The sequence below is a fragment of the Dermacentor albipictus genome, chromosome 1 (genome assembly GCF_038994185.2).
Source record: "Dermacentor albipictus isolate Rhodes 1998 colony chromosome 1, USDA_Dalb.pri_finalv2, whole genome shotgun sequence".
In the NCBI taxonomy this organism is placed as follows: domain Eukaryota; kingdom Metazoa; phylum Arthropoda; class Arachnida; order Ixodida; family Ixodidae; genus Dermacentor; species Dermacentor albipictus.
Genome location: NC_091821.1, coordinates 491498491 through 491526373, shown reverse-complemented (window position 1 = coordinate 491526373; position 27883 = coordinate 491498491). Strand labels below are relative to the sequence as shown.

At 47.5% G+C, this 27883-nt stretch overlaps 1 protein-coding gene across 3 annotated transcripts in view; it reads right to left on the bottom strand.

Moving 5' to 3' along the window:
- The window catches only part of LOC135912941 (membrane metallo-endopeptidase-like 1), a 158441-nt gene that overhangs the window by 10134 nt on the left and 120424 nt on the right, over window positions 1-27883 (bottom strand). For all 3 annotated transcript variants that reach the window (XM_065445566.2, XM_065445575.2, XM_065445583.2), the window contains 2 exons: window positions 10142-10563; window positions 5789-5938 (listed from right to left, as the gene is read on the bottom strand). In XM_065445566.2, coding sequence (XP_065301638.1) covers window positions 5789-5938; window positions 10142-10563 — 572 coding nt within the window. The remainder of the gene's footprint in view (window positions 1-5788; window positions 5939-10141; window positions 10564-27883) is intronic.

Here is a 27883-nt window from a genome sequence, read left to right as displayed (position 1 = left end):
CTGGTCGTGTTCGCTGCTTCGCGTCAACCTGCGACGGGTTGTGCCACGAGAGACAACGTACAGTGGAACGTAGTGCCTGGGTGCTTGGAGAGCGCTCCCGTTTTTCGTGCATTTGGAAAACAGCGACCGCAAACTACTACTTCAGCGGAATACAACAGCTTGTCCCCTTTGAATTCTTCTTGTTTTGAAGCATACATCCCCTCCAGTCAGCACGTATGGAGGGACTTTAGTGAAGGAGTTCGCGACGCCAATTTTTATGGCAGACGCATAGAGTTTATGCTGTTGATTCTGAGGTGGAACTTATCTCGTACGGCAGATCGAAGGTAACGAACGTCCCAAGTGCGTGCACTGCGTGAAGAACTGCAATGACGTGGAGCTATGAAATATAAGAAGTTCAAATTTGCGTGGAGGGCATTCAGTGACATGGTGAAAACAAGTGTGCTTTTCTTGTGCGATATGAGCGGACGTGTGCAGTGAATTGGTGCGTGCGCGCGTGTTGTTACGCGTGCAAAGGTGTACGGCGAATTGTGTTAGTGTTGTGACGCGAGCAGATGTGTACGGCGAATTATGTTCGTGTGTTGTGCCCCAGCCCATGGCTCTCCGCACTTTGTCAGAGAAAGGGGACGACAGGCAAAGCGTGCGGGCGCAGCGTACTCAAACAAGCACGTAGATGCACACGAATGACGCTTGGTGGAATGGCTGGAGCGAGCTACTCAAATTAGCACCGGCTGCTAAGCACGGGCGTCTCACCATCGTCTGCAATCACAGTGGAAATTCTCGCAGCGTAACTCCAGGAAGCGTAAAGGCCGGAACCGGAAATCTTAAAACCGGACATGCCGGAACCGGAAATGCCGGAAGCGGAAATGCCGGAACCGGATTTGGTGTGAGGGGAAAAGGAGGTTGGCGGTACTTAACCTGGTCGGCGGTGGGGCGTGGATGGAGGGGCTTTAGATTGACTAGTAAACTTGATGACAAATATGCTGAAATAAAGCACGACCTAATGAGCTTGATAAGAAATGAGCTGGACCCTGTAAAAGAAGCAAGAAACTTCATCAATGAAAGTTTTGAGGCATTTCGAGCAGAAATGCAAACACTAAAGAGCGAAGTAACCAAAGTTAAGGACGACAATAGGGAAATAAACAACAACTTGCGTCTTGCAAAGGAAAACAAACATGGCAAATAGTCAAAACAAAATCAAAACAAAACAAACATGGCAAATAGTCAGAGAAGTGACAGGGCTCAGTAACAAAAAGAAAATTATCCCTGACAACATCACAAATAGCCTTAGAAATGATTTTAATGATCGATTTGTCATGGTTGGTGAAAACATTACGAAACAATTTAGTAGAGCATGGCCCACCACTTATGTTGAAAGAAGTGAAACCAGATTTAGCTTTCAGGCCATAACAGAAGAGCTAGTGACGTCTGCTATAAAAATGTACAGTTGAACAAAGCCATAGGAATTGATGGTCCACCAGCTAGGGTACTGAAAGACAAGCCATATATTGGACTGCTCCACTTTGTCATTTATTTAACCATTCATTAAATGCGAATTCCAATCCAGATGTATTAAAGCTGGCTAAAGTTGTACCAATATACAAAACGGGCAACCATAATATTCCCAGCAGCTATAGATCGATATCCGGACTCAGTATAGTGAATAATATCTTAGAAAAATTAATCGCTCAACAGCAGAAGGACTTCCTTAGTAAGAATAACATAATTTGCCCCAGGGAAAGCGGAGGTCATAATTCACATAATTCATCCCTGGGAAATCCCAGGGAAATAATGCATAATTTCGTCCCAGGCAAGTCCACATCAACAGTTGTGCTTGCATTACCTCAGATACTCAACTCTTCCCTCAACCATCAAAAGATGGTTATTGGAATTTTTATCGACATAAAAAGGCGTTTGATACCATTTGTCACTCGGCACTACTGAAAAAACTGGAGTGATATGGTGTTATCGATGGCGCTCACGACTTGTTTTACAGTTATCTCACATCGCGAAAGCAGAAAGTACTAATTGATAGTTTTTTATTCGAATCTAGGGATATCACATGTGGTGACCGCGATGTCACATGTGGTGACCGCAAGGATCCGTATTGGGTCCCATTTTATTCGCTCTATACGTTAATGATATTCCGCGAATTTTACAATCATATAAAGCATTAATGTATGTGGACGATACTGTAATTTTATTCACAGGTAATTCACTTCAAACCTTACAAGACACTGTATACAATGAACTACTAGCTGTTTCAATGTGGTTTCGTGAAAATGAACTATTACTAAATGCCGATAAAACAAAACACTTTATTTTCCATTCACGAATGAAAACTGTGAACTACGATTCTATTAGCATATCATGAAACCATTGAGTGTGTTCCGACTATTAAATATCTAGGCATTAGATTTGACAATAACCTTAACTGGAGAGACCAAATCAGTACCGTTTGCAAAAAGTCATTCATCTGTTACACTCTCGTACGAGCACGTAAATACTTTGATTTGACATTGCTACGAATATTATATATCAGCCTATTTCACTGCCACCTTAGCTATTGTTGCGAGTGGTTGGGCTAAACGTAGATAACATACCTTACTCCGTTATTCCGATTAAAAAAACGAGCTGTTCGTGCGATTACTTTCTCTTCGGTGCGTCATCCATCTCATCCTCTTTTTCAGAGGCTGCGTATACTGTCTTATACTAACTTACGTGCTACGAGATTTCCTGCTTAGTAAATAAAATAATAAACACGAACACACCTCTGCCGAGTACCATCTTCACGTTTCCGTCGTCAAACACACGGCATGCACGCATCGGTAATCTTAATCTCCCTTTATGTTCGAATGTGTACGGCGAAAGATTAATTCTATTCTCTGATCTTAAGCCGTGGAATAATTTTCGCTTGAAATAAAAGTCAGAAGAAATTTTGACATTACATGTAAATGCCACTTCTTATCTTACCTAGCACGTTCTTGAGTTTTGTTTGTTTTTTGTTTTGTTCGTTTTTAGCGTAGCTTTGGGGTTATATATAGTATTTACCGCTTATGTGTGATACTTTCGCTACTTTGGTTGTATAAGACTGATAATTATTGGAATACATTTTTTGTATTGGACCCATCACTAGACACTTTAGGCTATGGGACCAAATATCTTTGTACGCACTTTTCATATTATTGTGCAATAAAATTCCCCCTTTGATTTGATAAATTTGATTTGACAAGGAACAACCTTGCCTTATAGATGCTCTGAGGTAGATCGATTCGGATCGAGAATCATTACCCCTTAACATTCTTGTGCTATTACCGTAACAGATAGTGGTGTCTTTAAAAAGAACATACCCAATGTTTATGTGCTCTTACACACGGAACAAGAAGCAGTGATTAAGTCAACCTTAACTATTCTGATCGAACCGACACTTTCTGTTACACACTCTAGCACACCGCACAGCGTGGATATTTGACTGGATTGATCTTCCTGCAATGCAACATGTTTGATGGTCTCCCACGTCTGATCGAATTACATATTGAAGGCCATTAGCTAATATATTCGCAAATATTTTATTATCCACGTTGCAAGTTGATATCCATCTACTTTGTACAACATGGTTGCATCGCTGCTTTTTGGAATAAGTGCTGTGCACCCTTGACACAGCCTGCTGGGTAAGTATCCAATTCTGTAAACATCTTCGTACACTTTAAGGAGAAAACTAGTGAATATAGAGCAAAATCACTGATAAAATTCTGCACTCATGCCATCAGGCCCTGAAGTTTTGCTTTCAGCTAGTGAATCAATTGTTGCTTCAAGTTCTCTGATACATACGCCTCTTTTCACATCAGCATGTTCTTCGTGACTGAGCTGTGGCAGTAATAAAACAAATTTTCCGTTACCGCTTCACTTTAAGTTACTTTATTACATGGAAATATATTCTCATATTGGCCAGTGAACGCTTTAGTTATTCTAGCATGGTCATTAACAATTGCTGCGGCATATTCTATTTTGAACACTTGCTTCGACAGAGCATGCCAACGCTCATCACCAAGTGAATAACTACAAGGGTGTAGCTACATATACTGACGAGTACGCGCACGGGCTAGTGCACCTCTGTATCTCTCGTTGTTCCTTCTATATATCTGAGCCATAAGTTTGTGAATGCCTTGAATGTATTTGCCAGGATATAGGCATTCAAGTTCGTGTAGCTCATCTAGCGGTTTACACAACTCTTAAGCTTTCCTTTGTTCTCAGAGGAGACTGTGGAAGCTTCTTTATTGGCTGTCATTTCAACTTGTTGCTTGAATATCTCCCACTGCGCAAAGATAGATAAAGAACTGCGACTTGATACTTCAATAAAGATTTTTGCGACGCGCTTGAGAAAAGGCATATCAGAGAGTAACAGTGTATTATTGTTCCATAAATTCCTGCTCATCAGTGAACATTGAAATGGCCGGTTGCCAAAACAAAGATGCACTAAACAATGATCACTGAAAAACACAGCGTGCCCATTAATTCTCGCCGTACATTCTAGGAAGGACAGGTAAGGGTATATAAATCCGATCATGCCTTGCAAGAGATGTACTTCGAAAGTGTGTGTATCCGCATGGGACTTTTTCCTCTGGCCCTAAATCAGCAAGGCGATAGTCACATGTCATGGCATTCAAAGGTGTGAACGTTGGTATCATGGTGTTGTCTTATAGACGACCGTTCCTGTGCACCACACAAACAATTGAAGTGGCCTAAGAAAACCAATACATGGTCAGTGCGGAAGTGCTGGGTCAATGAGAAAAAGTAGTATTCGCAGTCACGTGCCCTACTTGGCGCATACACGCTAAGAAACCTCCAAACTTGCGAGAAATAAAAACAGCGCTAAAAAACACGACGTGTTAAGGGACACAGACAACAGCGCTGTTGTCTGTGTCCCTTCACTCGTCCTCTTTAGCGCAGTTGTTTTGGTCTCGTAATCATGAACCAACCAGCCCAAATATGTACTCTTCTCCAAACTTGACTTTCGTTATTGACACCAAAATTTAAGGCACTCTTTCCTATCAGTGCACACTCCCAACAGGTTGCGTTGCCGTGTTTTGCTCACAAATAGCGTACCAGACGTCAGTCGCGTGGCTGCGCATACTTCATACTGGGAATGGCGCTTCAGCAGGGTACTGCTTTGGGCTAATTGGTTACAATTCTTTGCGCTTGTTTCCGTGGTCTTCCAGTGTTAGTTCCAAGCGGCGCGCAAATAACATTAATCATGAGCTACAACAGCCGTTGTCTCATCATCAGATTCAGTTTTTTTCCCTGAACCGCAATGATATCTGACGCTTGGCTGCGCAACAAGTACAAGAGCTGACCTCGCACGATAAGCGCTGAGTGTGTTTATCGCGTTGTTTCATTACGATTGAGGTATCATCGCAGACGTGAAATTGCTGATCAACATAACATACTCAAGAACAAGGACAAATGTATAGGTCAGTTGTTAGCTTTCCTACCAAACCATGAGACAGCATTAACTGATCACTCGTGATGATATGAAGATTTTTTTACACGTCGCCCATATGAGTTCGTAATCACTGTCTAATAGTCTTTTTCTTCCAACAAAAATCTGCAATTGCTAGACAAGCGCTTGTCCTGTATTCTCTCTCGTGTTTCGTTTCTAATTGCGCTTCTTAAAATTGGATAAATTCTCACTCGCCCGTTTTTCAATGCTTCTCCAGCGCAAATGTATGGCCCCTCCATTACCCTCTCCCTACGGATATTTAGTGTGAACTAAGCGAAAAACGCCATATACCTCTTTTTCCTGATGTAGAAGGCAGCGAGTTATTGACTCGAAGTGATGCCTGGCTTGTTGGTTCCACATCTTGCTGTATGGATCCGTGGCGCTCTTCATAGTCCCGTTGTTGTAGATATACAGGAGACCCAGTAGCTCCGTAGCTAGTATCTAAAATGACCACAAAGCTTGTGTAAACATCGAGATCGTATATAATTGACTGGCCCAGGCTTAAACCTTCACGAGAAAGTATATTGCAATAAAATATTGCGTGGGTCCTCAGCTGGTATTGCAAATGTTTTTAAACGATGAATGGATTGTCTGAAACGTTGGGATATTTAGCAGTTGGAGTTGCGGTGGCTGGTGCTTTTGACTAGTTGATATAGTAGAATAATTTTACGCAATTAAGAAGAAACGTAAATGTACGTTAATGTACGTTCACAAAAGCGGTAAAAGCAGACTCGGCTCACCGCAGTCGGCAGAACGTTCCAGGGTTTACACGGCCACACTTGCGCACGATTTTTCCCCCGCGGCAAGCTAGTCATTTGCTACCAATTGGATTCAATGTGTAACTGTGATCAGCGATGAGCAGAGAAGATGACATATCTATTGGCGCCATTTGAACTCGCGAATGAAACGGTCCTTCCTGATTAATTTTCCCGACCGGCGGTAAGAGGCCGCCCGCGAAAAGTAGTTCCGAGATGCATTCGCTCCGCGACAACAAAAGATTGTCGCTTGACTGCCTTCGCGACACACTATCTACTGCCTGAAGCACGCGGCGGGATTCTTCCCCGTTAATGCGAACATTAATGTTGCATGGGCAGCATAGCCTGCTAAATATTTCGTGAAAGGGGTGCCGAAGAGTAAACTGAAGAGTGCACTGAAGGCGACGGCCCATACTGATTTAAGCTGACTTCACGCACAATTTTGCATGTGACTCAAGTGCTGTAATTTGCCTGAAATTATATTCATCTGACTGTTAAGGAGCGGGAACTTCTGTGTCGAAGTAGGAGCTGTGCAGTGGTCGCTTTTTGGCTGTGATGTGCACTCAAGCCAAGGTGCCTACCTGGCGTGCATAGAAGACGATCTCGCTTTTTCCCGCAGGGCTGGTGAGAAGATATCGGAAGCTCGTAGATAAAATGTGTATTTCGAGGGCAATTTGTGCGTGTGTGTGTGCGTGCGTGCGTGCGTGCGTGCGTGTGTGTGTGTGTGTGTGTGTGTGTGTGTGTGTGTGTGTGTGTGTGTGTGTGTGTGTGTGTAATGGCATTGCTTGGTTCATTATACGACCCACCGTCACCAGAAAGGCGTGAAAGAAAACCGTGGGAGAAAACCGACGCACAACTTACGTCATTTTCATCTAACTACAAAACACACAGTAGCCACAGTGGGCATAGTATACACTGCCCCACCGCCACTCCCCATGGCCGCTTCTTACGTTCCGTAGCCGAGTGCGCTAACCACTGCACTACCGTTAAATCACGCGACAACGATGAATATCTTCGATACTGTGCGCGTGGTTGGGCTCTGCCTAGTCGGCGATTCGCTTGATGGCGCATCATAGGAATGGCGCCACTGTCGGCGCTATGGAGTCTGCGTTGCCCCAAGTTGAACCCCTGGCTCTTAGGTCATCGAGCGAGACACCAAAGCTTGGCAGGAGGCGCCAATCAACTGTCCACGAAGTACGAGACTACCTTAACGCAGCGAAACGTGCGAAGCGAGCTGCTGCAGATAAACAACGTTCACCACCCAAGTCGCCGACAACGCGAAAGGCAGAGCGAGCAGGCGGCTAGCGGCAGCGGCTGCAGCGAGGCAACGTGCAAACCCCAGTAGCTCGCAATTCAGTCACGTTCCACCGCATCACTAAACTCAGCGACGTAAATGAGCGACATTCTCGGCGAGAAGTAATGCTGTCCACATCTTCCTTGGGTGTCAAAGTCTATTTTTCTTTAGGTGTTACGACTGTTTACTGGTAATACTGATCAGTCTTTATGTAGTGCTTGCTAATGTACCATGTGTCCTGCGCTTTTTGTTCCTAGTAGATAAATTATGTTACGTACTACAATGAAGCGACTTCTGCCTTGTCTTTCCGACTCTGGCGGGGATACAGCCAGGTTTGAGATGCGGTGAAGGAACATAGGTAAAGGTTTGTAATAGGCCTTCCGACGGTAGTTGACTCATAGCACTAAGGCTCAGTGTAAGGTTAGCGAGACAGATTATCGTTTCAAGACTGGCATTCCTGCCAATATGAGGTGTTTGTTCGAATTTTTGTACTTAGAGATATGTGAAGCCACGACAGCGTTGTCGTGGATTGATTGCTTAATAAATGTTGCTCCCATGATGATGCTTAAAATTCGTGCGGGGCTAAATGTTGTTTGCCGCCGCTTCCAACCTATTCTACGCTTCCTTTCTGATATTTGTGTTAATTTCGATTTAGTAGTGCAGCTGATGAATGAATCAATACCGTATATCGTATGAACAGTCGTGAGCTCCTTAACATTTTGGAGCAACACAGTAAAATAAATACTTAGCACCCTTACTGTGGTGTACACTCTTACAAATATACACCCTTTGGGGCTTATCTTGTCACACAACAATAATCGTCATCGGTCTTGCCCGCGTTTCCTTACTTTAACGCTGCGAGCCCGGTACTTCCCAGTCACGAACGGCATGCGCGTTATCAGTGTGACGCAGCATTCTCGACAGGAAAGTAGAGAGCGCCGAGTTTTCAAGAAAGGAAACTCGGGCAAGACAGATGACGATTATTGTTGTGGGACAAGATAAGGCCCAAAGGGTGTAAGTATTTCTAAGAGTGTAGTGTCTGTGCTATTTAGCTGCACGAACTTTACAAAATGGTGAAAACCTTTAGCGGGTGAAATTCAGAAGGCAACCTTCCACGATAACCTGGGCGAAGTATCACACGTAACAGCAGCTTTGTTAAACCCTCTCAGCTAGTGATGGCGTACGCGCTCGAACCCGTAGCACTTATTGCGATAGCAAAAGTACGGACCATCCCGACAAATGTCCGCCGTCACTGTGATGCTCCGTACAAAGTCTAAGTGGATTAAGTGGTATAACGTCTCGGCCGTGCGCCGTATGCCGTAGTTGCGAGCGAAAGTATGCGAGGGCGAGCTGAGAAGTATGCGGCGCTTTCTCGAGTTTGCAATGAAGGAAGGCGTGGACGGTGCACGCCGTCCTCTCACGCGCGCAAAGAAGGAGCGGGAAGATGTGTGTACGCTAGGACGGGGGCTGGCTAGTGCGCATCTCCTCTTTTACTCCAGGTGCGGCAGCTGAGCGCGGCCATGTGCTGAGCAATCGGCGCTGGGTTCGAAGGCTAGCCGACCGGAGATAGCTGATGGCACAGTGTGCGCCGTGTTCTTGAGCTCTTAGTTTGTGTTAAAGCGACAGGCAGCAGGAAGGAGAATTCGCTCACTGATGCTGTCGCTCTTCACCGCACCAGCGTTCCGACAGCGAATGGCCGCAATCATTTAGTGAGATGTTTTCGTGTTTGGTTGTGCGCGCGTGACAACGTTCCTGTTACTTTAGTTAGTAAGCGAATGTTTACATTAGTTTATGCAGCTGATCAACACGTTAGCCTTAATTCGTATATCTGTCTAATAATTTGCTATCGCAGTAAATGGATATTGACCGACGAGTAAACTAAACTGCATGCAAACTCAGAGTGCAAAGCATCACTGCACGGGACCATGTTGGCAAACTCACTGCCATGTAAGCTTCACGTGATCTCCCGCGTACCACGTTCCCTGAAAAATCTCGAAAAGAAAGTTCCTTCTTTCTCCTAGCGCTTGCAGGCATTATTAAAGCTGCACATATGTCCTTGAGTTTGTTTTATTACGTTTGTGCAAAAAAGAAAAAAGAACGCTACATTTCAGAGTTCAGAATAAATTGTGTTTTATTAGGTGATATATGAAGTTCTGTGAAGAAGGCTTATCCACACATGTGTCTTGCCCTCACTAAGGTAGGCGCCCTTCTACTAGTAGCACTGTTAAATCTGAAGCATGCGTTTTGAAAGCATGGACGGCGTGGGGAATGCAGGATGGCATGAATAACTTCAAGAGCCCGCATGCTGACTTCTCGATTATAATTCTGTTGCGGAGTCCGTCATCTTTGCTATGCCGAGCAAGATGTCAAAGACACCGAGCCTTCGTGCCGTGCATATGATCTGTTACTTGTGGTTATGAAGACTGAAAAAAAGCTAAGGGTCCGTTCCTGCGAACTATACAAGGCCTTGAAAAAACAAAGTGTAACTTTAACACACCCATGTATCGAATGTCCGCATTAATTTTTCACTAAAGCTCTTAGTATTCGGCCTCTGTGGTGAAAGTGCAAACTTGTGATCCTCTGGGTGGAACTCACATTTCCAAAGGTTCCGTAATTGTAGGCTGGCGATCCTTTGGCGTAAAGCAATGACGAAGAGAGCAGGCCGGGAGGGAGGTAGATGTGACGCCGAGGGCCGTCGTACAGGGCGTTTGTCGCTCCCGATTCGGTCAGCCGGGCTGCCGCATTATAATCGAGCCACAGTAATGGCCACAACCTCACAGTCCCTACGGCTGCCAAAGACGCCAGGTATCCATTGGCATTGAAGTTGAACTTGAATTGACGCAAATCTTCGTTTATGTACTTGACCGTTTGATCCGGAAAGCCCATGGTCACGCTGATAGCACTAACAGCTTTCTCATCACTCTTGACAATCGAGGAACCACTGGCGAGGTGAGACGCGAGCGTGGAGAAAACACTCTGTCGTATCTGATCCGCTGCAGCCAAGGATTCTGATGACACTGCGCAAGAAGAATTTCAGGAATATATCAGTGTTTAGTAGAACTTGTTGTTGGGCGAGTTGGTAGGTATTAGCGAACATTGTTTAACTGCGCGAGCAAACGAACCACAAGGAGCGATCTGCGACCGTCCTTGTCCCTCGCTGTCCTTGTGGTTCGTTTGCTCGCGCAGTTAAACAATGTTCGCTAATATGTCAGTGATTGCAAAAATACGGATCATGCTGATGCCCGCATAGGTGAGCAATTTCGCAGTGTTTCCATTGGCATTTCGCAATGTTTGCATGATTGTGATAAACTGTAAGGACAACAAAAGAAAAAAGAAACCTCTAAATGAACGAAGGATTGATATTTCCAAGTCTACTGTTCAGAAAAGACTACTGTAGGAGCAGACCTGCTGGACAGTGCATATTTTGGCAACAGCTTGCTGTGTCATTGTCGCTGCCTACGGTGTCATGCCGCAAGACATAAATACAGTCTACCCTATTCACTACCTGCATTAAATGTTTGGAATGCATACGCCCACATGTACGGATGCATCATCGTTCTGCGACTGTATCATGTGTATAGAGGGCAAAGCTTTTGGAGGAAGGAAATGAACTAGGCGGAAGCATTACGTTACGCAGCCAGCTTTCGAAGCCAAATCTACGTGAAGCCATCCCCTTCGCCTTGTCTCTCTAGAAATTGGTTGATCCAGCTTTTTAGAGGAAATTGTCATAACAGCAACGTGATGCGTGTATGCTAAAAAGCTGTGCCAGCGTTGTTGTGTAATCATAAACACGATTTCTATGAATGTACGCAGTCCTTTATTTTCTGAAAAGCAGTTTCATTTGAAAGTAGAACCAGTGACGGTGATTGCAAGAATGTGAGGTATGCGCTGCCGCACAGCGCACACATCACCCCGGAGGCGTGCGCTCGTAGATATGTCAAAACGTGCGCGGACATCTGAAAACAATGTGAGCCATGGCAGCGCCACCGCGCGGTGACGGTATTTGGGGATCATCTCAGAAAAAGCACCATGAATGCCATCGCCCGTACATGCTGATCTTGGCAGACTGGAAGACAATTACAAGCGTTACCAACTTTACTGTGTATGCTTTTATAAGTGTCTCGGCTGCCGGCCAAGCTATCTACAGAAATACTCAGTGATGAAAGACATCATACCTGCTTATCCCATCGCAACAAATATACGCCATCAAGAGCGCTACTATAAAATTAAAGCAAACCATTCCGAAGCTTACTTTTCTACATATAAGGTATTCTCAAAGCGGCAAATTGCTAATTCGAGAAACTTCTAACCACTACGACCTTTACTACCCCCACAGACGTAAAGGGGCCCAACATTTTTTAATACTGAAACACGCACTTGTGGAACAAACGTGACCTAAATAGTGTCATTGCAACAAATATCCGTCAGCAAAGCGCAATTTGTGTAATGAAGCACATTATTGTAACCTTTATATGCCTACAGTTCGAACGATTAGGTCGGCACAAAACGGCAAGGTATTGCCAGGTTGCGAGCTTCTGATGATTGCCTCACTACATATGTGGGATAGATTTTAGGTGCGGCATGTCAAACGACGTCGCGCGTTAAAATTCCGACCGGGCCAGCATGTGCCCGTGCACTTTGCGGCCTCCGAGTAAAGCCTGTTTCACATCGCGTGATTTTCGTCCCTCCGGAAAAAATATTTGCCCACCACCCTCTCTCCCTACGACGCGTCGCACCAATCGGTGCAATGTTTGGGCGCCAACATGCTAAAATAAAGAAACAAGCAGGGTAAAAGTCCGTCGAACTTGAAACGAGAGCTATTTCGCGTTTGTTGTCAATTTTTAACACATTTTTCTGATGGAGGTTTTGAGAAATTTCTGTCGTTCAACAAATCCATCAAACTGCAGCTAAGCGAATGAAGCTGTGGATCGCGAAAGCGGTACGTACCACCGTAAGTACCTCTTTCGGTACGTCTCCATTTTCACTGTTCCTCTTTTCCTTTCATTTTCTTCTCTTTTTTTTCTCGCTCCTAACTGTCTGCTGCCTTTTGGGCCTTCTGGTCATTAGGACCAGTAAAGTTGCTTTTGTAGCAACTTTTTTCCTAATGCCTTTTCACTTTGTACCACTTGTTTTTATGAATAAAGGTATATTATTATTATTTTTATTATTCAGCACCGACACACCATAAAGGCAGACAAAAATTCGTGGTTCAGATTCGGCCCTCTGATTTCTATGCGTTTTTGACATGCGACATTTCTAATCAAGCGACATTTTCTTTCATGTAGGCTTTGTGAGGTAACTGTAGGTACCTACGCGCATTTCTAATATTCACCTGCACTGCAAGTTGTGGTTACTACGAGGTGTCCCTTACGAAAAGACGGGGCCTTCGGGTGGCGTCTCAGCTTTCTGGCTCGTTGCATACGTGCTGGTCGTTATAAGCGAAGACGCGAGATTTGTAGCGCGGTATGCTTTTACGACAGTCTGTATTATGATTCATTCGCTCGTACTGATCAATTCAAAGAATATCCAACTACGGCGACATGCTGTATCGAGGGCACCGACCTCTTAACGTCGCTCTGCGCGCGCGACCGTTTGGTTGCCGTCTCTTCGTGTCGGCTTTTGCGCGTGATTTTTCCCCGTGAATTAAGCGTCTGATTTCAAGAGGTAGAGTCAGCAAGAAACAAGCTTTAAGGATGTGCTGGAGATGTTATCCTGGCGTTTGCCTTAACGTTGTGAACTGTGTGGTGCATGAGGAAACAATGCATAGGAGTCCATCGCTGGTAGAAGAAAATAAAGCGCACTGCCTCGTATTCACGTGCTTGGCCACCTTTTCTTGGCTGCACTTTTGGTGAAGCCAATCTTGCTCGGGCTAAGAACCCTCATAAGTGGTTGGGCTATGACGCGCGCCGATGCGGAACGCATTTCTATGGCACAAAGCATCATGATAGCGTTATCTGCTACGAAGAAAGAATAGGGCAATGCAGGCTAATAATCAAGGCAGTGGTGCTCCGCTATTCTTTCAGTTAATTCATTCAGGCAGGAGGTACATTCCCTAATGCTCCAGATCTCAACATTTGTAGACAGCAATATACAATACACCACAAGCAATCCTTCCACCAGGGAATACCGGCACGTTTAAGACGTGTATAATAACAGAGCAAACGGGTATAGACGATATTCTAATAGACATAAGAGAAAAATATTGCGCTGGGAAGCTCATGTAATCCGCAGACTAGATAACCATTGGACCGTTAGGGTGACAGAATGGGTACCAAGAGAAAGGAAGCGCAGTAGAGGATGGCAGAAGTCTAGATGGTGCGGTGAAATTAGGAAATTTGCAGGTGCTGGTTGGAATCGGTTGGCGCAGGACAGGGGTAATTGGAGATCGCAGGGAGAGGCCTTCGTCCAGCAACGGACCTGAATAGGCAGCTGCTGCTACTGCTGCTGCTGACGATGATGATGATGATGATAATGATACATCTTAAAAATTATGATATCGCGGATTTTCTCGTGCCAAACCGCGCTGTGAATACGTGGAACGCCGTAGTGGGTGGTATATACGAGCCTAAATCAAAGTGCATGAGCGTTCTTGTACTTCGCCTTTTTTGAAATGCGGCTTGTGCGGCCGCGGTAAAACCGGAGACGTCGAGCTTTGCAGCGCAACCACCCAACCATTAAGTTATCCCAGTGGGCCGGCACTTCTTGCCTTTTGTACGTAAACCTATACTTCTTATGTATATACGTCATCAGAACTAAAACAGCACGTTGTAACGTCACTCGTGCTAATCCAAAGACAGTGCCGCCACCTAACGGCCGCGACCACTCAGGCAGACCTTAAACGGCAGCTAGAAAAGGGCTTTGTATCTGAGTTTATCTTATGTTGTCTTAGGTATTCGAATTACAGTTGGAAGGCTGTCGTGTTTGCAGCTTCTGCGTAAGTCATATTTTGCGAATTTTCTGACGCAACTTATTTTTTGAAAAATCAATTAGATCATAAGGCACTTGGCGGAAAGCCTAAACGAATGAAGGTATATGTTGTACTTCCGCACACGTTCGCGCCCGCAAGGTACAGTGCTCAGCAAATCTAACGCGACATTCGGAGACGCGTGACCGCCGAAGTTCGTTGCGACGTCGGGGAGCGCTCGTGAAGGCAAGGTGTCGCATTGTGGTATACGCTGGGCGCAAGAGGGTTGGCGACACACGAAGGCTGCATTCGACCGACAGTCATTCGGTCTGTGTTTAGCGGTGGCGCCGCTGGAGCGCTGCAAACCATGGTTTCCTCGGCTTCTTAAAGCCCCGATGGTTTCTACAACGCGCTCGGCTGCCGCGCCACTCGAAGCGGGCGTGCCGCGGGCGTACTTTGACGGGAGGCTGGCAAAGGAATTTTATTTCGCGCTTTCGCAACGTGATAGCGCGGCCTAATGTTTTCGAGCAGAGTTAATTTGCTCGAAGCGTATTGCGCGATCAGGTAAACGAGAAGAACGGGCGCAGACACCCGTGTAAGGGACTTCCTAGAAAAAAGGGAAGAAATCAAAACGCAGGAGAAACGCAAGAGGAAAAAGAACGAGAGACTACAAGCACATTCCGTATTGACTCATCTGCATACGCTTTTGCAGCTTGGGACTCTATATGTAGCGAACTACGTTATTATTAAAAAAACTATAATGTTTCACGTACCAAAACCACAATATAGTTATGAGGCACGCCGCAGTGGGGGCCGGAAATTTTGACCACCTGCGGTTTTTTAACGTGTACCTGAACCTAAGTTCACGGGTGTTTTAGGATTTCGCCCCCATCGAAATGCGGCCGCCGTGGCTGGGATTCGATCTCGCGGCCTCGTGCTTCGCATTCCAAAGAATTCTTCATTATATCAACTCGAGTGCCCACGACCGCCACCATCCGTAGAGACAGGTCCTTAAAGAGGCAGGCTGCTTAAGTAGTCGGAGGCTACGTCGCTGCGCTGCTGAGCTCGAAGCTCCGCTCACCTTTCCCCAAATGACGCTGTACTTAATGTTTATTGAAAAAATAGAGCGACAAGTGGCATTATTCTCTAGATTGAGTATTTCAGATGCACATATATGCATATGATATTTCAGTTTGCCTTGTATATTCTTGAGTGTGGACGTTGTAATATTATTGATAGAGAAATACTACACAGTATATTAATTCGCGCCATGTTTCCGAGGCACACGGTTTGTTGTACTTATGTGCTTCTACTATTCCATCACATTTTCAATTTTATTCCTGCAAAATTGTTCTCTCTGCGTAATGTGAAATATGCCTGATAAGCGTGACCAACTCAATAAACAGTACTTGGTGCGCAAGATTTCTGTTCATTACTTGTACTGGCGCTAATGTATATGTGGGCGTATCAACATGCCATATGGCGTCATAAGTAGATCGTTCTCTTGCACGTAAAACTTAGCGATACCTTCACCCATTCACCAAATGTATCCACGCAGCTGAAGTCGTCCAATTGACGCCGTTGGTCTCTGTTACGATGAAGTCAGCGAGAGGCCAGTGAAAAAAATAGAGGTGGAAGTCGTTCTCCACGAGATCACCGTTTTCGCCGGCGTAAAATCGGCTAGAGGATTACCAAGCAGTACAAACGTTATTTGATACGCCCCTCACCCGATGCGCTCACTGCTCATGAGGAGTTGCTGCTGCCAAAAGATAACCTTACGCTTCGAGCCTCAATGGCGAAAAAATTCTGACAGCGACCGACGTAGCCCATCCTATGAAATAGACTGGACACTAAAGACATTAAAACACGTTGTGGGGCTAGTTGGTGCATAGCTTTCGAAAAATTAAGCGCCAGCGGTAACGGCACACTAAGAAGGAACAAAAGAAAGGACAAGGCGCCCACCCTTATCAATTATGTGACCAAGTGTTTATAAAAGGAGAGAACTATGCATGCAGAATGTCGTATGGGATCACCCATGCTGGGTATATTTGGGGCAAAGTGTATAGAAATATCCCCGCGTATGACTGGGGCATGTCGCATTGACGAACTGCGACACTTACGGAGCACGCGCATTCCTCAATTGGCAGAATTCTAAATGCGCGCCACAATGAAGGCCGCCTAAAGAACAAGCCTCGAGGATGCCGATCGAGAGCAGCGTCCGACAAAAAGGAACGCATCCCGAATGCTGCCGAGTATGACCTACTTTTGACCGCTAAGGAGATCCGAAACGATTGCGGCCTCATCGCTAACTCAAGCTCGGTGAGAAGTCGGCTTCTGAAAGTGGTCTTCGAAGCCGCCTGCCGGCTAGGCAGCCACTTCTCTCTGGCATGAACAGTGCCAAACGGCTGGTATTTGCTCAGGAGCACCAGACATATGGACAGCACAGGAGTGCTGCGGTGTCGTGGTCTCGGGCGAGTCTACATTCACGACCCGATGGGACCAGCACCAAGGTATGCTCACTGGCCCGACATTTCTTTTAACCCTTATATTTGTGAACGGGACACCAAAGTAGTCAGTAGCCTCTAAGCTACGATCAAGTCACTACCCATGTATTCCTGCGTATAGTCACTATAGGTATGCATTGCTTTCGTTGGAGAAGTTACCTTGCCATATGCAGAGGGAGAGATTGGAGCAGACGCAGTAAACTGCGTGTCACATAGCATTTTCTGATTCTCCATTGTAAAATACATCATTCAGCGGGGCTTCACTGAGTGACTGTTCTAGAACCTTATCGATGCAGGGCTATCGACGGCCGAAACACGATGATGCTCATTTGCGTGCTACGTCATTGCAATGCTCAATCATATCCAGCCAACGCTTCCCTTTGGCGCCAGTGTATTCGGAATTCGTGTTTGCATATCTCGCCCAAATAAAAATGTGTCAGTGAAAAACATTTCTTCATTTTCACAGACTTGAAGGAGGAAATCTTCAGCAAGTGGCCCGCAGTGCACGCTGCTCCATTAGCCTCTGGAAAACCATATCTGTAGGCAAGTCAGGGTCAGGCAATGAACAACTTTATTGCAAGAATGAACGGGATATATATGCAAGGTAGTGCCGCAGTGGGTCATGCACAGTGCATACATATAAGCGTGAGATTGCACTTATTCAGCCTTGCTAGATCTTCCCTTGTACAGGGGAATTTAAAACGAGGTTACCGTGTCTCTTGTTGAGGGTACCGACAGGGCTCGCGTCGAAGTCTTGTGCTTCTCCGTAGTTCTTCAGGGGGCTCTGTGGAAGATACGTCTTCGGGAACGAGGCTCGCTTCCGGCTGTGGGTCCACCAGGCGGAGGTGCTCTCGTGTGCGCCGAATTTCCCGGCCGTCTTCAGTCTTGACGATCGTTGAGCGGTGTTCATCGGCTGGTCGGAGAAAGACGGCGGGAGACCAGGTCCGCTGGTTTGCATCGTACACTGTGACCAGCTGACCTGGCATCACAGGCGGCAAGTTCCTGCTGCCACGGTTGTAGTAGGTCCTCTCTCGTTCGCGTATTTCTTGAAGGCGGCCCTGGACCACATCAGGAGGAATTGTCCGTGATTCCAAGTGGCTGGTAGGTACTGGCAGAAGAGTCCTAGTCTGGCGTCCCATCAGCCTCTGCACGGGGGACTGGAGCACATCATCATGTGGGGTATTGCGACATTCATGCAATGCCATTTGAAACACAGGCCTTTTAAAGGAACACTTATTTAACAGCTTTTTTGCTTCCTGAACCGCTTTCTCCCTCATGCCATTGGAACGCGGATGATAGGGGCTTGAGGTGGTGTGATCAACCGCCAAGGTGTTGAGAAAGTCCTTAAACTCACCGCTGTTAAAAGGCTGACCATTGTCAGTGCACAACTTCCTGGGCAAGCCACGTACCAAGAAAATTTGAGAACACCACGTGTTAAGAGAGCTTGCAGTTGTTGTACGAAACTCGAATTTCAAAGAAGGAGTAGAAGTCGACAATAAGGGCGAACTCGTGGCCTTCAAAGGAGAACAAGTCCATGCCGACGACTTCCCACGGTAGTGAGGGCACATCATGACTCAGGAGTGGCATTTTAGGGTGTCAAGGCTGATGCTTTTGGCACACTTTACAGGCTTTACAGAACTGCTCAATGTTGCTGGAAATATTGGGCCAGAACATCACGTTCCTTGCTCTCGCCTTCATCTTATCCACTGCCACGTGCGCCGCGTGAAGAAGACTCATCATTTCCCATATCTTTGATTTTGGTGCTATTATCTTGTTGCTTCGAAACACGAGGCCGTCCTGTGCATGTATCTCATCCCGGTACGCCCAATACGACCTAAGTGGCTCCGGAAGTTCTTGCTTGTGAAGCGGCCACGTATTATTCGCGTACTCCCGTAGCTTTACGAGGGTGCCGTGATCATTGGTTGCTGCTAGTAAATCTTGCAGGGAGCATTGAGAGGCTGAAACACATTCAAGAACATTCAATTGAAACTACTCGTTTTCTTCCAAGAATCTTTTGCTAGGAAACCTCGATAAGGGGTCAGCGAGGAACCGCTCTTTGCCAGGCTTTTACATCACAATGATAGGATAACGCTGAAGAGTTAGGCGCATGCATAGTAGACGTAGCGGGCACTGGTATAGCGGCTTACTGAATATCGCCACGAAGGGGCCGTGGTCAGTTTCAACTGTTACTGCATGCTGTCCAAATATGTAGTCATGAAATTTGGAGCTTCCATGAACAATAGCTAAAGTTTCTTTTTCGATTTGAACGTATCTTGCCTGTGCCTCTGTGAGTGTCCGTGAGGAAAAAGCCACAGGCTGCGCATCCTGTATAAGCACAGCGCCTACCCCCAGCTGGTTTGCATCAACTGATAGCGTCACGGGTTTGCTTGGATCAAAATAGCTGAGCGCGTGAATCAGAGCCTGACGCAATCTTAGAAAGCTTTCTTGCTGTTTTTCCGTCCAAATCCATGCAATGTCTTTGCGCAACAAAGTTCGTAGTGGTGCTGTTACTACAGACATGTTTGGGATAAAGCGCTGCACAAAATTCATAGTGCCCAAAAACACTTGAAGTTCCTTAAAGTTTCTTGGTGTCGGCATTTCCAGAATGTCTTGAACACGTTGGGCGTCCACACGCAGGCCTTCGGCGCTGAGCACGTGTCCTAGGTAGCGCACCTCTCGCTGCAAAAAGAAGCATTTCTTCGAGTTTAGTCGAAGATACTGTTCTCGGCAGCGCGTTAGAAGAAGCTGTAGATTGTGGTCGTGGTCTTGCTTAGTCTTGCCCCAGAGAAGAATGTCATCCATTACTACTGCGACATTTGGCAGACCTTCTAGGACGCGGTGCATCGCTGCCTGAAATATCGCCGGAGCAGAGGCAACGCCAAAGGGCATGCGCAAGAACCTGTACCGTCCGTACGGTGTACTCATTGTACAAAGTTTGCAACTTGAGTCGTCTAGCTTTATCTGCCAATGCCCCGATGCTGCGTCTAAGGTTGAAAAATTGTTGGCGCCCGCAAGCTTTGGCACAACGTCTTCGAGAGTAGGCATAAGATAATTTTCCCATAACAACGCCTTGTTCAGCGCTATGGGGTCTAGGCAGATCCACACTTTATCTTTCTTAATGACTGTTACCATGTAACTCGACCACTCCGTCGGGCCCTTCACCTTTGCTATCACGCCTTGTTCTACCATGCGCAGAAGCTCTTCCTTGACTTTGTCTTGAAGGGCCAGTGGAACTCTTCTGGCTGGCAGGACGACTCCTACGGCTCCTGGCTTTAGCTGCATTGTACACTCCACGCCTTTCAGCTGTCCCAGTCCACTGAAAACGTCTGCGAAAGGCTGTGCTGCCGGGTATAACTCTTCGACGTGAACTGTTTTGCACGCGACAAAGAAACCCGAGGCGTTCCGCCACTGATCCGCTCAGAGTCACAGGTACATTTTGTTCGACCACGCAAAACGACTCTTCATGCACACTGCTGTTAGCTGACAGTCGCAGCCAAATTTTTCCTCTCGCAGTAGTCTTATGACCGAAAAAACGGTCAATGTGGCGTGGCAGGTTCGCTGTGGCTTGTTCGGCAGCAGTTTAGCATCCTTGTTTGAAAAGACGCAGCAGTTAGCACCTGTGTCTAGCGTGCACGTTAACTTACGGCCTTCAATGTCAACTGCTGCACTCCAATGATCTGCCGCTTCGACTGCACTGACAGTCAGGGCTTGTAAAAAGAAATAGTCTTCTTCCACTTGTACCTCGCGCATCACGTTTTTGACGCCTCTGGTTTGTCGTCACACCGAGGATCTACATGCTTGAGCAAAGTGATACCATACTTCTTGCATGTTTTCCCTTCAGCCGGGCATATTTCGCCACGGTGAGGGGTATAGCCACAATGACCACACGGTTTCCTTTCTTTGGTGACTGCTTGAATTACTGTGGCACGTGCTGCTTCTACGCCTTCACTGATTTCTTTAAATTGCTCTTTTCCCAGTTCCTGGGCCCGGTAAATTTCAATGGTCTTACTGTATGACGTGTTCTTGGAAATTATCCTTTCCTGCAAGCTTTCGTTTCGCAGTCCCAGAATGATTTGGCCATGGAGCAAACGGTTTTCTATGTCCTCGAACTCGCAGTTCTTTGCTAAAAACCTGAGGTCGGTTATCCAGTCATTCAAACACTCCCCTTGCTTTCGGTCTCTTGATCCAAAACGAAATTCATTAAATGTCAAATTTTTCACTGGTTTGCAGAATTCTTTGAATTTCTGAAGCAAGATGTCGACGTTGTTCCTATCCGCTTCATTTTCGAATTTGAAGGCGTTATAAGCCTTTCTACCCTCCTCTCCAACTGTTACAAGTAACGATGCTGTTTGGACTTCTTTGGGCTGCTTACTTAACTGGGTAGCCGTGGAGAACAATGTGAACTCACATTTCCAAGTTTTCCATCCAAGCCATGCGTCTGCTGACGGGTCCAGTGGTTTCGGCGGGGGAAGCAGCAGTGACGAGGCCGACATAGCGATAGTGAACCGCTGCCACCATGTAGGCGAGTCGGGGTCAGGCAGTGAAGAACTTTATTGCAAGAATGAACGGATATATATACAAAGTAGTGCCACAGTGGGTCATGCGCAGTGCATACATATAAGCGTGACGTTGCACTTATTCAGCCTCGCTACAATATCAAAGGACGCATTCGGGTATTGGCACATCTCGAAGGCTTGTTCAACGCTGCTGCATACAGATATTTCCTACTCAGCATCTAACCTGCCTCCCCCCCCCCGGTCTTGGACGGGCCATTTCCAGAGGGCTTCATTAACTACAAGCAAGAGAGGACTCTGTCCATGTGGCAGTGTCGGTCACTCCGTTTCTGGAGCAAATAGGCACTATGGTGCAAGATACATATATATATTTATATGTATATATATATATATATATATATATATATATATATATATATATATATATATATATATATATATATATATATATATATATATATATATATATAGTTCTTATGGTCGCATGCTATTTCAGACCTTACCTGGTTTGCGGGAGCTTCACGCTCTTTACCGATCACGAAGCCTTAACGTATATCTTTAACCTCGCAGAGCCTAGAGGAAGAATTGCGCGGTGGGTGAGTGAACTCCAACAGTTTGTGTTCCTGGTCCACCACAGATTTGGAGAACACCTGAAGGATGCAGACGCACTCTTCAGACTTGCGGTAACCCCATATGAGGAGACTGTTAGAGCAACTCTGATGTGGGAGGGAACTGAAGAACTGGAGTTCCACGATGGAAAGTGCATAGTCCCGGTAACAATGGTGCCTCGAATCTTGGAACTTTATCATGACTCCCCGGACTCTGGCGGGCACGACGGGTTCTGGCGAACTTATCGCAAGATTCCTCAGCGTTCCTATTGGAAACACTTGAAAGACGACGCCTAGCGGTACGTCCAGTCTTGTCATCAATGTCAAGTCCATAAAGTAATGTACCTTTAGAGAACAGACGAGATGGTCCTACCTCGACATTCTGACATACCGTTTGAAGTCATCCAGGTGGATTTTGCTGAGCTTAAGGAAAAGGCTACAGGACTAATAAACCCACAGTCTTTCCTAGTGGCAATAGACCAGTGCACTAGAATAGTGGCTGCACGACTGGGTAGGGAAGACTCAAATAGTGTGATTGCCCTTTTGAGCCGAGAGATGTTTAAGAATACCAAAGTAGTAATATCAGACAATCGACCAGCATTCGTAAGCAAGCGTGCGCAAGAGTGGGCGAAGGAACGAGGAGTTGTTTTGCGACTCTGCGCGCCCTACCATCCTGCAGGAAATGGCATGGCTGAAAGAATCACACGAGACTTGAAAAAGTTTATTTCCAACTATCCCAGTTTCAAACACCGATGGAAGTGCTGCTTGGAGGCCGCTGTAGCTCATCGCAATCGGTCGCACACCGCGCGTATTGGCTGTAGTCCCTATTTCGCAGCATTTGGAAAGACACCGGTGCTCCCTGCTAATCAACAGCTTGGTATTGCTGACCGCCTGCAATTGTGCGAGAAGCGGAAAACTGCGGAAGCCTACCAGCGATACCGCGAAGATATGAAGAGGCAGTTCGACCGCCGCCACAACCCGCGGATACCGCCTATACAGCTCAACCATTTAGTACTCGTCAGAAAACGTCTTTCGGGTACGAAGCAGGTGTACATATTGTATCGCGTGGTGCAAACTGCAGTGCAAAAAAGGTGTTCTAAGGGGAGTTGGTTACGTCAATGATGGCGGCGTGCTCGAGTTTGCAACCATTGGGAACGTATTTATGTATCATCCCAGGAGAGATGAGTCTTCAAAGAGGGGGAGTGTACGTGAACATTGTGAAGAAGTTACAGGGTGTCTTAAAGAAGACGACGAAGGGGGGAGGGGGGCGAATAAAAAAAGATGGCGGATACCATAGCCTATCCCTACTGTTTACTTTATATATATATATATATATATATATATATATATATATATATATATATATATGGATATATATGTACTTGAAACCAAAAGCGGTAGACGTGAATATTGACACGTGTACTTATATTTATCGGGCGACCACGTTTCACCGCCTAACAAATCTTATCGTACAGCACGGGACGCGCTTGCATGTGTCCGAAGTTTCTGGAAAGTTATAGATGCTTGTATCCGCAGTCTGTTGTCCCCGAACCTTGTGTTATCTGATTTATTCGCCTGACGCGCATGATGTAGAACTTTGTGGAAGGCATGCGGGTCCCGACGATTAGTCTGGAAAATTCGATGACTACTGTATAAAAGCCGACGCGCTTGACCCGCTGATCAGATTTTCGACGGTCGCCGACTGTGTTCGCCGCTATCGTTGTGCTTTAAGTGTAGCCTGTTTTGTGGGCACAGGTTCGCCCAATAAAAGCTAGTTTTGTCTTTCACAGTACTGCTACTGTGTTCTTTCTTCACCGTCACTACCACGTGACATCTGGTGGAGGTGCTTTGCGTTCATGCACCGGACGCCCCCACAAAGCCGTGACCCAAGCCCTCACTCGGAAGACACCAACGTCGACAAGAACCAGCGAGGTAGCCGCAGGCTGCAAGGACTGCCCCCGGAGCACGGACTTTTGCCCGAGACGACTAGAAGGATGGCCACCAAGTCCACCCCAATGGCAGCACCAGCGTCACCCGTCGTGCTGCAGCAGCCCAGGGAGCCTCCGACGTTCCGCGGTTCAACTTTCGAGGACCCGGAAAGCTGGCTTGAGACGTACGAAAGAGTCGCTACCTTTAACAACTGGAACAGCGACGACAAAGTGCGATATGTGTTCTTCGCTTTGGAAGACGCGGCCAGGACGTGGTTCGAAAACCGAGAAGCCACCTTAACAACCTGGGAACTTTTCCGAAGCGGCTTCCTGAAGACATTCGCAAGCGTCGTACGCCGAGAACGAGCCCAAGCGCTACTAGAAACCCGGGTGCAACTACCTAATGAGACGACCGCGATCTACACGGAAGAAATGAGCCGTCTCTTCCGCCACGCCGACCCTGAAATGCCCGAGGAAAAGAAAGTTCGCCTACTCATGCGTGGTGTGAAGGAGGAACTTTTTGCCGGGATGGTACGAAGCCCACCGAAGACCGTCGACGAGTTTCTTCGCGAGGCCACGAGCATCGAGAAGACACTCGAGATGCAAAACCGGCAATTCGACCGCCGCACGAACGCGACAAACTACGCCGGACTTCACTCACTGGCCACCGACGACCTACGCGACACTATCCGAGCTGTCGTGCGGGAGGAGCTACAAAAGCTGTTCCCATCATCACAGCCTCAAGTGGCTTCGATTGCCGATGCCGTGCGTGAGGAACTCCAACAGCAACTTGGAGTAGCCCCTGAATCGCCGCAGCCCGAGCCGCAAGCAATGACCTACGCCGCCGTCGCACGCCGTCAAGGCCCCCCTCCGCGACCGCGCCAGGGCCCTGTCACGGCGCACTTTCGTCGTCCGCCGCCGCCGCCAGCACGACCACCCGTCGCCCAGCGCACCTACCCGAGGAAGACAGACGTTTGGCGCGCTCCTGACCACCGCCCGCTCTGCTACCACTGCGGGGAAGCCGGCCATGTGTACCGCCGATGCCCATACCGGGAGATGGGACTGCGAGGTTTCGCCGTTAACGCGCCGCGGCCACAGATTGGCGAACGACCTCGCGATATCGCCGACTACCTCGCCGCCACTCAGTGGAGCCATCGACGAGCTTCCCGTTCGCCGTCACCAGGCCGCTACCTGTCGCCGCAGCGCCGACCATACACTGGCCCAGCCCGCGGCCGGTCCGTCAGCCCATATCCGGAAAACTAAAGGCAGCAACCGATGGAGGTGCGGTTGCTGTTCGTCGAACTGACGAAGATCCTCCGCCGCCGACGAAGACGACGAAGCAACCATCTCGACGACCTAATGACGACACGCCGCCGTCCCGACGAAGTCAGGAAGCCAAGACTACACCGACGAAAGACGACTTGACAACGCGACGTTCAAGCTTCAGTTTAACACGACGCAGCCGTGATCCGAGGCCAAGACCCAACTGCAACGCTAGACAAAGAACCACCGACCTCGACGTGCTTCTCGACGGACACACGGTTACCGCATTAGTGGACACAGGGGCTGATTACTCCGTCATGAGTGGACACATCGCCGCCCAGTTGAAGAAGATTAAGACTGCATGGGAAGGCCCTCAAATTCGCACCGCAGGAGGACACCTCATCACACCAACTGGAATCTGCACGGCAAGAATAACCATTCATGACCGGACTTACCCTGCCACCTTCGTTATCCTCCAACAGTGTTCTCGAGACGTCACTCTCGGTATGGACTTCCTGAACCAACACGGCGCAGTCATCGACCTGAAGTCGAAGTCAATAACGCTGTCGGAAGATAAAGCGATAACGCCGGAGTGCCCTCGTAGTCACCACGCCTTGAGTGTGCTCGAAGACCAAGTGAGCATCCCGCCCCGCTCCAGCATTGTTATTTCGGTTGGCACCGAAATACCCGCTGACGTAGAAGGTGTCATCGAAGGCGACCAACGTCTCCTGCTAGACCGTGAAATTTGCGTCGCAAGAGGGATCGCTCGACTGCATGAAGGGAAAACTGAAGTGTTGCTGACAAACTTCAGCCAGGAGTTCAAGCACATCAACAAGGGCACGACGATCGCGTACATCGAGGAAGTTGTGGAAACCAGTAATGCGTTTGTCCTCTCGGATTCCGCCGCATCTACCCCGACGACCATGGTTGCCGAACCAGACTACGACATTAATCCAAGTCTCCCAGTGATTAAGCAACAGCAGCTCAGAAGCCTGCTCCGACAATACAAAGGCTGCTTTTTGACGACATCGAGGATTCGACAAACACCAGTCGCCAAGCATCGCATAATCACCGAGCAGTACGCTCGACCACTCCGCCAAAGCCCTTACCGAGTTTCACCGCGAGAACGCGAAGCTATAAGAGAACAAGTCGACGAAATGCTGCGCGACGACATCATCCAGCCGTCGAAAAGGCCGTGGGCATCCCCTGTTGTCCTGGTGAAGAAAAAGGACGGAACCCTACGTTTCTGCGTCGATTATCGTCGTCTGAACAAGATCACGAAGAAGGACGTATACCCCCTCCCACGGATAGACGACGCATTAGATCGGCTCTGCAACGCTAAATACTTCTCCTCGATGGACCTCAAGTCTGGCTATTGGCAAATAGAAGTCGACGAAAGAGACCGCGAAAAGACCGCCTTCATCACCCCAGACGGCCTCTACGAGTTCAAGGTTATGCCATTTGGACTGTGCTCGGCGCCTGCAACGTTCCAGCGCGTGATGGACCCGGTTTTAGCGGGATTGAAATGGCAGACCTGTCTCAATTACTTGGATGACGTCGTTGTATTCGCCAGAAATTTCGACGATCACCTTAGGCGGCTTGCCACAGTACTAGAGGCCATCAAGTCATCAGGGCTCACTCTGAAGCCAGAAAAATGCCGCTTCGCTTACGACGAGCTTCTGTTCCTAGGCCACGTCATCAGTAAATCCGGAGTACGCCCCGACCCCCAGAAAACAGCTGCCATCGCAAAGTTCCCGCAGCCCACCGACAAGAAGGCAGTGCATAGATTCCTTGGCATGTGTGCCTACTACAGGCGCTTTATCAATGACTTTTCACGCATCGCCGAGCCGTTGACACGTCTAACTAAATGTGATGTTGAGTTCAAGTGGGAAACGCCGCAGGCCGACGCATTTGAAGAACTCAAACGACGCATGCAGTCGCCGCCGGTACTTGCGCACTTCGACGAGTACGCCGATACAGAAATCCATACTGACGCCAGTAGCCTAGGCCTCGGTGCCGTTCTAGTCCAGAGGAAAAACGGAGTCGAACAGGTGATATCTTACGCTAGCCGGTCACTGTCAAAAGCGGAAGGCAACTATTCTACGACCGAAAAAGAATGCCTCGCCATCGTTTGGGCTACAGCTAAATTTCGCCCTTATCTTTATGGCAGGCCATTCAAAGTCGTCAGTGACCATCACGCGTTGTGTTGGCTAGCGAATATAAAGGATCCTTCAGGACGACTGGCACGGTGGAGCCTCAGACTACAAGAATACGACATCACTGTAACCTACAAGTCCGGACGAAAACACTCCGATGCCGATTGCCTATCACGCGCCCCCATTGACCCGCCGCCGCAAGATGAAGATGACGAAGCCTTCCTTGGCATGATAAGCGCGGAAGACTTCGCTGAACAGCAACGGGTAGACCTGGAGCTAAAAGGCCTGGTGGAATATTTGAAAGGGCACACCGACGTTGTCCCCAGGGCATTTAAGCGCGGATTATCTTCCTTCACGCTTCAAAACACTCTCCTCGTGAAGAAGAACTTTTCACCAGTCCGCGCCAACTACCTTCTTGTTCTCCCGTCAGGACTTCGTCCAGAAGTATTGCATGCCCTAC